We start from the raw sequence: 13,135 nt of genomic DNA on the forward strand, positions 1-13,135 counted from the left end.
GACAGTGGAACCTTTAGGAGGTGGAAGGGATCCCAGACCCTTCCTCTCTCTTCTTTGCTCCTCAGTTGCCAGGAGGTGAGCAGCTCCCTCAGCCTCGGCGCCTCCGGGGCTACCTCGCCACGGGCCCAGACGCAATGGGCCAATCAATCACAGACGGAAACCTCTCAACTGCAAGACAAAATAAACCTTTCCCCTTTATAAGTCAAATACCTCAAGTATTTTGTCACAGTGATGCAAAGCTAATGCAGAGTCCATCCAACTCCAAAGTCGCTGCTTAGTCTACCCTACGAAAGCTCCTGGAGACAGGGTAGCCTGGGAGCTGGCTAGGAGCTGAGGCCACGTCTCTGACTCTTGTCTGGAACCCAGTGCAGTGTCCGACTTTCTCTACTGAAGACAGGGCTGTCAAGAACCATCCTGAGAGCTGCTCATGGACTTGCACTCCAGTGGAAACGCGAACCTTTACCACTCAGCCTTTCTTGTGCAGGACAGATCAGAGCGTCCTGAAGAGGCCTGAACAGCAGGTAATGATGCTGGGGGACACGGGCCAGGGACCACAGCCGCTCCAGCAACCCATCCTCGCCAGGGGCCCGCGCGCCAGCCACTGAGCAGCACCAGGCACCCGTTACGGCTGCCACTCAGCTCTGGCTTTCTCCCCAAATAGCTCTGTGCACGAAACTCTGCCCAGGGATTCTCACATCTTCCCGAAGGCTCACCTTCAGCTAATAAAGGCAAAGGGAGCGCTCTCGGAAAGATATTTCATGAGATTTGTGTCTTTTAATAGTTCTCAGCCTCTTTTTTCAGGTCTTCTAGAATCAGATCAGTTGCGGGAAGATGGGTAGGCAGGGAAAAAATGAAGTAGATTTTAGAACAACTTGGCAAATTAGCAAAGTTTTTAACATCATTAAAGAGCTCTTAAATATTCTTCGCCTGAACTCCATTTTTATCTTGAGAATGCATCTCAGTAATTGCTCTAACGGAGACTGTGGAACTTCGGCACAAACATAAATGTTTGTGTGATTTAAAATGCAGCGGCAGCAAAGACCGTGATTTTTTTAATTGCTAATTCTTAAACTAACCTTTTTGGTTTCTCTCATCTTGAAAAATGCCAATTCCTATCAGCAGACACTGTAATAAAGACAATGCATATATTATTTAGTTGTTTATAATTGCAAACAACTTAGCTATATTTCAGTGCTTATTCCTCAGCTCCAGCAAGGAGCATAAGTAGGGATGATTATAATCATTCCGTCATTCTGTAAACAAAACTGTCTTTCTACAGCCAGCAGCAGATCAAGTACAGATGCCAGCCTAGAAATAGGTGGCTTTCCATCTAAGCACCCCCACTGCCCTCCTCTTACTAAGCTCAATGGACGTTTTCTGTTCACATCAATCCAACCAGAGATGGAGAGACAGCCCGTCCAGAAGCTAGGGAGACAAGGATTCCCGTCCTGCCTAACCAAATTAGTCTGGATAAGTGGCTATCACAACACCATAAGTTCCACAATTCAACACAAGGGTTCAATTCCCAGAGACAGCAAGAGACAGCTAGGGAGGGTAGTGTTCTGCTCCACATGGTGACTCAAGGATCAAGGATCCTCCCATCTTATAGGAACTCCAGGATGACCACTGAAAAGTGAAAGGAAGAAAAGAGGAGGAAGGAGGAGGAGGAGGATGGGGAGGAGGAAGGGGAGGAGAAGGGGGAAGGGGAGGAGGACGAATGAGGAGGAGGCAGGAGGAGGAGAAAGAAGGGGGGGAGGAAGAGGAGGAGGAGGAGGCGGCGGCCACGGGCACAGAGGACCTCAGAGTCCTCGTGGACCAGGCCTGACAGGAAACCACCCACCTCCCTGCCGGGAACAGTGAAGGCCGGACTCAGGGTCAGCTCTGTGAGCAGGGCGTGGCCCCCGCAGCCCCGGCTGGGGACCAGGTGGCTCTGCGCTGCCTGAGTCAACCTCTGTCCAGCTGGACCTGGTCTACAGGGTCAGGGGACACGGCTCACTGTGATGCCACCCTCCAGGCTCTAGAGCCCAGGCCGGAGGCCCATGAGGGGTGGTGGGGCTGAGGCAGGAGGGGCTGGGCCGGGCTGCTCTGGAGCTGCCTGGTCCTCGGGGCTGCGCGGCCCCTGCCTGGAGCCGGGTCTTCATCTCCGATGATGCCACCCACTGAAGCCACACAGCTCAGGACAGCCCGCGGAGGCAGGGTTGGTGGGGCGGGCGGGAGTGCCCAGGGAGGGGACGGCAGAGTGCGCTGGTCAGCACTCCTGTTTAGCTGAGCTAATGTCCTTGCAAACACCAGCAGAGCCTTTTAATTAACTTAATATCAATTTCACTTTTCTCACATTTTGTTCTAATTAGGGGCTGGATTTAAAGCTCACACAGCATAATTTAGAGCCCTAGAATTAACAGCTTTACAACTTTCCACACTGGTGACTCCTAACCCCGAGTGAGGGAAGGTTCCCCAGCATCCTGCCACTGCAGGCTCACAGCCCGCCCCTTCCACAGCGCCTGCACCCGCTGCCGGCCGACCGAGGACACGCCACCCGCCCCAGGAGTCAGCCAGCACCACCTCACAGCAGAGGGCAGAAGAGGCCACTGGCGGGGTCTCTGGACAAACTACTCACTTCTGAGTTTCACCTTCCTGGTCTGCAAAGTGGGTACATAGTGCGAGTGGGTGTGACACAGAATCAACACTAAACGCTCACATATTAGATGCTCAATGAAGACAGCAGCACGTGTGAACGGTGGTATCCACGTGCACGGGCAGACACGTGTGACCTCACCAAATCCAAGATGCCTCCAGGTGCAGGATGCACCACGTTTATCACCCTAAGAAAGAAACTGCTGTCAACTGAACAATGATGCTCCCGTCAGAACTCGAATTCTAACTCCAGAGATGCAAAAATGTGCATGTTAATACTGACAAAACACAGTTACTTAAGGTAGCTTCAACCTCTGCAATCTCTTTAAGTCAAACCTAAGTTAACCAGAATCCCCGAGAAGTTCTGGGTACTGATTTTTCTAGTTAGCCAAGAGTTTTGCTTCGTTTTAATATTTACTGAAGCCTGGGCATGGCGGTGCACACTCGTACCCAGCCACACTGGAAGGCTGAGGCAGGAGGATGGCGAGGTGGAGGCCAGCCTGGGATCAGGTGAGACCGTCTCAAGCAATCATCATCGTCGTCATCACCGTGCTGGGATGCAGAGGGATGGCAGACGCCGCGGACTCAGTGCAGACCCCACCTTCTCCCCTCTCCTCTTTTGTGACTGCAATACTTACTTCCTCTGAAAAACCCCTCTTCTCTGGAAGCAAGGCTGATCCCAGGCTCTGTCCTAGCCCAAACGTAGGAGCCCACCTGGGAGCCTTCTGGTAAAAGATTGGGTTTTTTCTTGATTAAGCAATAGGAGCGGAGTAGTCACTGGTATACAGTACTCCCTCCCTTGTAGATGCAATGACTAGCACAATAGCAGCCATCTTGTACCCATGAGGAAAAGACCAGAAGGAGATTCTGACCTGAGGCTGACATCATGATACCCAGCCAGCCTCAGCCACCACCAGATCTGGAGTGTGAGGTGAGGACAAAGTCCATGCGGGGGGAATTAGCCGCTAAATGACAGAGAAATAAAGCCTACAGTCTTGCAGATTACCGGGTCAGACCTCATCAGCAATTCACTCTGACGCAGGGCAGAGATGAACAAGGGCTAAAAGTGACCCTGCCAAGGACTGCAGGAGCTCAGAAGAAAAACAGTCAGTGCTGACAAGGCGTCACGGAAGGTCTGGGAAGGAGGCGCTGGGACTGGGGCTGCAGAATGCCTGGCGTTGACCACGGTGAGCGGGCAGCCACCACCTGCATTGAAGGACTCAGAGTCCTGGAGCTCAGCTTGTGGTGCAGGAACCCTGGTCCCGAGCAGAGCCCCAACCCTGTCCCCATCCACCCCAGAGCCCCGGAGCTCAGCTCGTGGTGCAGGGACCCTGGTCCCGAGCAGAGCCCCAACCCTGCCCCTGTCCACCCTGTAGACACCGTCCTCACAGCCAGGCACTGTGTCCAAGGCGAGGATGGGCGTCCTTCTGGAACCCAGCTTCTAGTCCCATGGACGCCCAATGGCGTGTTGGCGGCTGGGCGTGGCCACCCGTGATCAGGACAGCGGGTCCCTCCTCGCACAGCAAGGTTCTCTCTCTCCTCGCTCTTCCTCTCTCAGGGTCTCTCTGCGCACGGCTGCCCCTGGTCTCCGGTGACTGTCACCATGGAAAGAGATGAGGGCATGGCGGGAAGGCTGCCTCTCCTCCTCCTGGGCCTCAGAAGCAACTGCCCAAAGCCACCAGCGAGGTAAGGAAGGGGAGGAGGAGAGGGAGGTACCCCTCACGCAGTGGCAGCGAGAAGGACCACGGGCCAGTCCCACAGGTCAGTCCCGAGTCCAGGAAGGTGGAACAGAAAGGACCGGGTCAGCCCGTTGAGGTTTACGCCAGACAAGGACGGGCGGTCACACGGCCTCCAAGCACCACCAGCCGGCCGTGCACCAATGCGGAAGTAGCTGCGGAGGCCTGCTTCAGGCCCGGGCAGCTCCAGGCCTCGGGATGTGCGGGGAGCAGCACTGGTCTCCTCCTCTAAGGAGCTGGGCTCCCTCAGCCCCCCTTGGCTCCCCTCACCCCCCCTCGGCTCCCCTCACCCCCCTCAGCCTCTCTCGGCCTCCCTCACCCCCCTCGGACCCCCTCAGCCTCCCTCACCCCCTCTCGGCCCCCCTTGGCCTCCCTCATCCCCCTCAGCCTCCCTCACCCCCGCTCGGCCTCCCTCAGCCTCCCTCACCCCCCCTCGGCCCCCCTTGGCCTCCCTCATCCCCCCTCAGCCTCCCTCATCCCCTCTCGGCCTCCCTCAGCCTCCCTCATCCCCCCTCGGCCTCCCTCACCCCCCCTCGGCCCCCCTTGGCCTCCCTCATCCCCCCTCGGCCTCCCTCACCCCCGCTCGGCCTCCCTCAGCCTCCCTCATCCCCCCTCAGCCTCCCTCACCCCCCTTGGCCTCCCTCGGCCGAGCCCATGCATGTGCTCTGCATTCTGACTCTGGGTTCACCCGACAGACCACGACCCCACTTCCCAGTCCAGGAGTGGAGTGACGCGCCCAATGTCACAGCATTAAGAGGTGACAGAAGAACAGATCTGCCGTCCTTCTGGATGCGCGTCCACAGCCTTCTCCTGACTGCCCTGGACACGGCGGCCTGATGGCAGGCCGTCCCTGCTCTGACAGGCCTGCTGTGCAGCGTCCCCTCTGCTGCTGTCGCCCTGGCTCTGAGTGCTGAGCCTTCTTGTCCACAAGGCACACTCCCCATTTGGCAGCAGGCAAAGGTCAGGGGGTGGATTTCTTCAGCAAGAAGGACACTGGCTGCCTCCCCGGCTACCTCTGGGCTGGCAGGGCGCCCGTGCCGTGCACTGGCCCACACAGACGCTCCCGCCTCCAGCACTGTCCACGAGCCCAGCTCCCCACTTCTCCAGGAGGGGCCAGCGGCCACTAGATGCTGAGTCCTTAGAGGGGAAGGAGACCCGGCTCTGTGGAGGGAGCTCTCCAGAACTCAGGCCTCACCTGGCCGCAGCCCTGCCTGGCTCCTCGGCACCGACTGCAGAGGCCAAGGTCACAGGAACACCTGGCCAACCCCTGTTCCCTCCTACCTCCTGCCCACAGGAGATCCGGTGCCACTCAGCACCTGTGGGCCACACAGGCACACCGACAGGGAAGAGGAGAAAGCCTGGGGCAGCCTCTGCCATCCAGGGAAGAGGGCCTCCTCTTCTTCCTGCCTCCACCCTGGAGGCCCAGGCTGCCCCCCTTCTCTGCCCTGTGCCCACTTTCCTCCCCGCCCAGGGAGTCCAGCTGGTACAGCGGCCACATGGTGCACAGAGCTGTCTGGGAGAAGCCGGCTCTGACTCCACCTTCCTCAGCCCGGCTGGGGGCAGGACTGGGGGATTTTGACTTGTTTCCACCAGGATTTCCAGCTTCTTCAAGCAACCCTGCTTCTATTCAATATCCTTCTGGAATCTAAATTTGGAACCTAACTTGAATCGATTGTATTTCCTGTTATGACAGAGTTGCCCTGGGCTTCTGGGAGGAGCGCCGATGGGCACCCTTCAGAGTCCATGTGGGGGCCTCTGAGCAGGGTGGGATGCCACCCAGGGCCAGGAGCCTGCACCGGGCAGTGAGGTCCACAGCCCTCCAGCTGCTCTGCCCATCAGCCTGTGCCTCCCTGGCTAACCCCATGGCATCTCTGTTTCTCTCCCTCTTCACTCTCTAAACGAGAGAATAAATAGCTTCCTCCAAAAGTGACAGGAAAGGCACTGGAAAGCTAAAAGGCATGCCCAGGGTTGCCTGGCGGTTCCAGCAGGAACATCTGTCTGCCCCTGATGCGTAACGCTGGCACAAAACCATAGGCCACCAACTTAAAAGTGTTTTTACCATGTTCTTTGTTTCATACAATTTTTTTAGGTTTTCCGAATTTCCTATAATCAATGAGTTGATTTTATGCGACAAAATGGATATTAACCCACATTCACATCATTAAATAATCCATTTTTAAAGTACTAATATTTGCCAGTGCCTAACCTGATTGCTTCACTTCCAAGCTTCTTGAAGGACCTGGTTCCTTTCAGTTAGAAAGGAGAAGACTACACCAGGCTCAAGATGGCAGGGCCAGACGGTGGAGGCAAGATGGCAGAGGAAAGATGGTGGGGGCAAGACTGTGCCGGTAAGATGGTGGGGCAAGATGGTGGAGGCAAGATGGCAGAAGAAGATGGTAGAGTCAAGAGAGTGCAGGCAAGATGGCGGAGGAAAGATGATGGAGGCAAGATGAAGGAAGCAAGATGGTGGAAGCAAGATGGCAGAGGAAAGACGATGGAGGCAAGACCGTGCAGGTAAGATGGCGGGGGCAAGATGGAGGAAGCAAGATGGCAGAAGAAGATGGTAGAGTCAAGAGAGTGTAGGCAAGATGAAGGAAGCAAGATGGTGGAAGCAAGATGGCAGAGGAAAGACGATGGAGGCAAGACTGTGCAGGTAAGATGGCAGGGGCAAGATGGAGGAAGCAAGATGGCAGAGGCAAGATGGTACAGGCAAGACATGGGAGGCAAGAGAAAGGCAAGATGTGGAAGACAAGAAGGTACAGCAAGATGGCAGAGGCAAGACAGTGCAGGCAAGATGGCTCAGGCAGCACAGCTTCTAAACACTCAGTCTTCCTAGCTAAATCCTTCCAGGCCCTCCCCTCACCACATCACCCACCCAACCAGCCTGTACGAGCTTAAGGTTATTTCCTCTGTGGCCTCATTCACTTCCTAAAACCAGCTCCCGTCCCATCAACCAATCAGCCTTAAGGGCCCACATTACGTCCAACACACCCGGGAGGTGCTGGGGGGGGAGGAGGTATTGGAAAGTCTAAAAGATGGTTCCGGCCCTACAATGCCCATAGCCTTCAGAACTCTGAAGTCCAAGGCACAAGAGCGCAGGCCACTGAGCAAAGCCTCGAGCAACTCAGAGCAGGAACTCAGACTGCACAGCCTGCACCACCCACCCAGGAGGCCACCTGTGCCACCCTGAGGACAGACACCACAGGGAAGAGGCAGGGAGAGCAGAGACAGCCAGGACCACCAGCACAGCTCAAGACTGGGGCCAGAAGTGGAAACCGAGATCCCAGGGCCAACGAGGGTCTTTCAGCAAGCAGGTGAGTCTGGCCACGCCCACTGGATCTGGCTGGGCAGGCGATGACCGCCAGCCTTCAAGAGGACCGTGATCCCTCAGGACACAGGAGTCACTGGAAGGCATGGGGCCCTTGGAAGTAGATGCTTTCCACTCAGAGAGCTGGGGCCACTGTGTGCCCAGCAGAAGGGAGGAGACCAAGACACAGCACTCAGTTAAAGGACATGCCACAGGAGTCCAGGTACAGGAAATAAAGGCCCCAGGATGAGGTGGGGAGGGGGCCTGACGGAAGAAATGCAAGAGGTGCCTGTGTGCTTCCCCACACCAGCTTCTCCACTTTCTCTAAAAAGTGTCCTTCACGGCCTGTACTGAGAAAAGCAGAATTATAACAACCTGTAACTGCTTCTCAAAAGGCAGGACATGGGCCTTGGCAGCAGGTCTCAGCAGAGGGGCCCACTCTGAGGACGTCTGGGTCACACACCACCCCCCGCCTCGCTCTGAGCTGGCCCAGCAACTCCCAGGCACCCGACAAAACCCTTGTCATTGTGGAACAGCAGTAGGGACAGCTGGGCACAGCAGCCAGGGAAGGAGCCTCCACGGGGCCCTCCTGCTGGCCCTTCCCAAGATGAGTCCACAGGACAGGTTTGAGAGACGCGAGTAACTTCTAAATTGCCAGCTCTCCTTTGCGCCAGAGGCTCTGAGGTCCCCACTGCAAGCCCAGCGTCAGGCTCTAACTGGGGAATGAGGAACCTCAGGCCTTCAGCAGCAATGGGTGCAGCCAGCAGCAGAGCAAGGGCTACGAGAGGCCAGGACCTCTCCCCAGGGAGGGCGCCTCTCCTCCCACCTCTGCCTCCAGCACAGCAGCCCTAGCACCTCCACAGACACACGTCAGCCAAAACAGGCACAGGCAAAGGACAGAATGCTTGAGGGGGGATGGGGAGAGGGCGGTCCCCATGACACGGCTGGCCCTGCTCTCTCCCTCCAGGTTGCCCTCACCACAGATCGCACTGGGCGGCCAGGAGGTTAACAGCTGCCGAGTCCCAGCTCCAACTCCTTGCTTGCCCAAGAGAAGCTCTCAACTGGGCCTTCCTGCCAGCTCCCTGCAGAGGCCGGAAGTCAGGGAGACTCAACCTCCCACCCACAGCCCCCAACTCAACCAATCTGGGAACGGCTTCCATGGCAGAAGCACACGAGATCGAAGCCAGACCCCCAGCCCACTGGACGCAAGTCTCAGCTTCTCAGAAGCCCTGGCCAGCTGGGGTTGGAACCTGAGAGTTTTCTGCTTGATGTAGGCAACAGGGGATCTGGCCGTGGGTCATGGAACTGGCCACAAGCTTGTTGGAGGTGCATTTGCAGGACCCACTCCAGACCTACTGAACCAGAGACCCTGGGAGGTGGAGCCCAGAACTGCGTCTCAGCAGCCCCTCCTACTGATTCTGAAGCACCCTAAAGATCAGACGGTCCTGGTGCAGCAGCTGAGAACCTCCACGCTGCAGCAGACGGTCCAGGGTCAACTCTCAGCCCTGCCATTCACTGGCCGGGTCACTGTGAGCCAGTTAGTTACCCAGGAGCAAGTGGGAGCACCAGGCTCAGAGGGCGCAGCAGAGACTCAAGGGTCCAGCGTGCCTGCCACACTGAGGAAACACCATGTGGGGTTTTCTCAGTCCTGTTGGGGGTTGAGGCTGTAACACAGCTAAGGTTTCCCCCAGACACTGTCAATAAAGTGACCTGTGTCCCTGAATGCAGCCGAGAGTCAGGGACCGGGCTGTCCTCTGTGCTCTGTGGATAGGCAGACGGCAGGTGTCTGCAGAACAATATGGCCCACCCCCTAAGCTTCTACTTCCCACAGGAATTACCTGTGCGGTCTTGTTTCCATTGCTTCACTTTGTTTTTAGACACTTGGGAAAAGAGCTCCTTTGAGGTCCAGGGGGCTTCCCCACACCTGGTCACACTGCCCGCAAGGGACAGGGGCCAGACCGCAGCTTCACACTGCAGATGACATTCAAGGCATCCCCTGGGTGCTTCCCGACTGACACAGAGACCACGATGTCCTCTCGTGTGCGAGTACCCTCAGAGACGGGAGAGAACAGCCCAGCATCCTGCTGCTCCCTGTCCCTGGCCACCTGCCGCAGGCCATTCTCCTCTCACCACACCGCAGACACTTAATGCTGGTCCCCAGCTGTATACAGGACACGGCTGTCCTTGCAGCTCCTCAGATTTCTATGTTCAACAAGCCTCATACGACTCATAATCAGAATACCATGGGCAGAAGTTTGCACCTAGTGGCCAAGAGCACAGGTCCTGGGGTCAGCCAGACATGGGGTTCTGACTAGAGACTTCACCCCTTCCTAACACAGGTAGTGCGCCTCCCTTGCCCTCATTTTCTTATTTCCCATGTGGGGATGGGGTGGAGCCTCCTTGGACTGACCTGGACATTCTGTGATAATGCACTCACGTCTTTGCATGGTTCCTGACACACAGCAGAATCCCATCCGTGAATTGCTAGCATTATCTTCATGATTGTCACAAGTTCTGGACCTCCCATGTGCTAATGTGAGTTAGGAGCCCAGGGAGGGAGGAGCCTTAGATAAACCCGCTGTGGATCCTGCAGAGCAGCCTGAATTCAAGTAGGCAAGACCCACGCTGGGGACAGCAAGTGGCCAATGACCATCAGTCCCTGGGGGTAGGTGTAACCAAGGTACATTAAAAGTCTCCCTCCTCTCCAGAAGAACACTTTAGAGGGGGTGGATTCTGACCACTGTCCTAACTGGACCCACAGCTCACCTTGCTACACTCTGAACACCTGTTTCCCAGGGTCACTAGCAACTTGGCCAGTGCAGCTGGGAAAAGAAACGGAGTGTTTTGAGAGTAGCCTCCACCACAGCAGCACAAAGTCCTTATTCGCTGTGCAGCTTTGCCTCAGAGAAACACGTTCATTCAACTTAGCACAGAAGTGCGTCAGCTACGCAACCTGGGCCTTGCCTCTGCAGACACTGGAGCGGTTGGTCCACACCCTGCCCCCACCTTAGCAGGGCTCTAACAGCTACTTCCTCCCTAGGCACCAGCCCACGCCTCCAGTCCCACTTGGCTGTTCCATTAGTTTCTGCACTCTGGTTGGAGTCACCAAGGAATGATTTCCTGCCTGGCACGCGGGGACCAGGAGCCAACTGCATTGACATGTTTCCAAGATAAAACCAAACTTACTGCTGGGACACGGAAAAAAAGCAAGTAGTTGTTCTTTCCAGCAGCCCCCGCCTCCTGCCCAGCACAGGGGCAGAGAAGGTAAGAGGGAGGGTGCTGGAGCCAGGAGGTTTGGCCCCCGAGCGCAGCGCACAGAGCCGGGGAGCTCACCCTGTGACCCGCCCACCCGCGCAGAGACCCGTAGGCGCCAGCGCGCGTCCTTACCATTCAGCTGCCGGTAGACGATGTCCTCCAGCAGCGAGAGGCGCTTCAGGACTGCATCCTGGATGGGGCTGACGCTGTGCGCGCTGAGGTTGGCCGCCTCAGCGCGCGGCCGGATCTCGTGGAAGGCGTCTCCGCTGCGCACCGCGATGGGCCGGCACTTGGCCAGGAAGAGCACGAAGCCGGCCACCGCAATCAAGTTCAACACCAGCAGCACTTTGACTCTCCTCAGTGAAGCCATCAAACAACCCGGCCGGCCCTCGCCCCGGACCCGCGCGCCCTCGGACCCCGGCGAGGCGCGGGACAGCCTGGGGCCGTGCGAGCCTCACGCACCTGACGGCGGGCGAGGATCCCAGCCGCTGCTGGCCCCGAAGTGCAGATGCTCCCGCAGCGGAGACGACTGGGAGGACCGGGGAGACGACTGGGTGGTCGGGGTCAGAGCGCAATCGCCCACATGGAAGCACGGGGTCTGCAGAAGTGCTCCCGGAGACGCCTGCTCAGTCCACGGAGCGCAGCCCGTTCCAGGATTGGCGGCGAAAGCCGGGGACCCGGGGTCTCTCCTCTGCACCAGCAAGGGGCTCGTCTCTGTTCCTTGGGCCGCGGTGGCCGCAAACCCCCGGGCCGGCGGGCGGGCAGACCGGGCTAGTCGGGAGCGGGGGCGGGAGCGGCGCGCAGGTGCCGGGCTCAGGGCTCGCCGTCCGCCCGCGGAGGAGCGCGCCACTCCGGGAGCCGCACAGCCACCACCCTCGCCCGCAGCAGCCGTCGCGGCGCACGAGCCGCGCTCTTCAGCCGAGGATCCGCTCCTCTGGGCCGGTGCCTTTGTTCCGCTCACCGGTCCGCTCCATCACGCCGGGCTGAGGAACAACCCGCACCCGGCGCCAGCATCCTCGCAGGTCCGCAGTCACGATCAAGTCTCAATCACTCTCAAAGTGGGGTCAGCACTCGGGGGCCGGGGCCACTCGCGACGTCCTCTCCGCCCCTGGCGCCGGGGCCACCCCGCCCGACCCGCAAACTCACCAGCGCGCACGGCGCCGCGGGCTCTCGGACACGTTCCAAGTCCCGGCACCACGCAGGGAGCCTTCGGGGCCTGCCGGGCACACTGGCCTGTCTCGGAGCTGGTGCGTCGCAAGGCTGGCCGGAAGGAGGAGTCGGACCTCAAAAGTCACAGCAGTTCTCGATCCCCCTCCCGAAACGTCGCGGGCAGCGCGGCGGGGAAGGACGCGCGCCGGCGCACCCAGCGCTTGTCAGAGCGGGCCGCGCGGCTCGTCCCGCGCCCCAAGGACCCGAGCGCCGAGTCTCCCAATTGGCGGACGCAGTGACACCGCCGCTGCGGCACCGAGAGCCCCCACAGCCCTGGGGCCGGAGAGCCCGGAGGGGACGCGCAGGTGGCGACGGAGGGCGGGGCGCGGCCCGAGGGGAGCGGCCGCGCCGCCGGCTCCTCCTCCGCCGCCCCCGGCCACCCGCTCCCCGCGAGCCAGTCGCCGCCGCCGCCCGCAGGCTGCCGGGCGCACCGCTCCCCGGCTCGCCGGCTCGTGCGCGCGCACCCGGGAGGGTGGGGGCGCCTGGAGAGCGGGGCCGCGCGGGGTGGGGGCGGTCAAGTCATGCCGGCTGCCGCCGGCGCCGGAGGGACCCTCGGGCTCTCGGCGCTCCCGCGCGGGCGGGCTTGCTCCATCCCGGCTGGCGATGAAGACATCCCTTTCTGTGCTCGCAGCTCGGCGCTGCGTGGCCGGGAATGGCTGGAGGGAAAATCTGGCCTGGAGACTAGGATTCCGTGACTTTCGGAGCCAGGCCCGGCGGTAGCGGGCAGGGGAGGCTCTCTCCGGGAGAGCATTCTGAGCGTCCCCGACCCCGTTTCTGTGACCACCGCACCTCGGTCGGCATTTTATTACAAGAAGCGTGTTTATTTGGCTGCTGGATTTACATGACCTCTTCCTCTTCCCAAAACCACGAGCTCCAAATGCTGAAATCCAAACCCCCTCGGTGATCCACTTAATTCCTTAGGCCTAAAAAAGAAACCGGGCTGCCAACTAATAAAAATTAGACAGTGAAGCCGAATGAACTTGGTGGTTTCCAC

The 13,135-nt window shown here is 58.7% G+C and overlaps 1 protein-coding gene across 1 annotated transcript in view; it reads right to left on the reverse strand.

Annotated features, from left to right (window-relative positions):
* Galnt17 (polypeptide N-acetylgalactosaminyltransferase 17) overlaps positions 1–12,761 on the reverse strand; it is a 392,012-nt gene extending 379,251 nt beyond the window's left edge. Inside the window, exon 1 of the mRNA XM_047534202.1 lies at positions 11,065–12,761. Within this exon, the coding sequence (XP_047390158.1) occupies positions 11,065–11,302 (238 nt within the window). The 5' untranslated portion in view covers positions 11,303–12,761. The remainder of the gene's footprint in view (positions 1–11,064) is intronic.
* Positions 12,762–13,135: the final 374 nt, after the last annotated feature.

This window comes from Sciurus carolinensis, chromosome 18, assembly GCF_902686445.1.
Source record: "Sciurus carolinensis chromosome 18, mSciCar1.2, whole genome shotgun sequence".
Classification (NCBI taxonomy): Eukaryota; Metazoa; Chordata; class Mammalia; order Rodentia; family Sciuridae; genus Sciurus; species Sciurus carolinensis.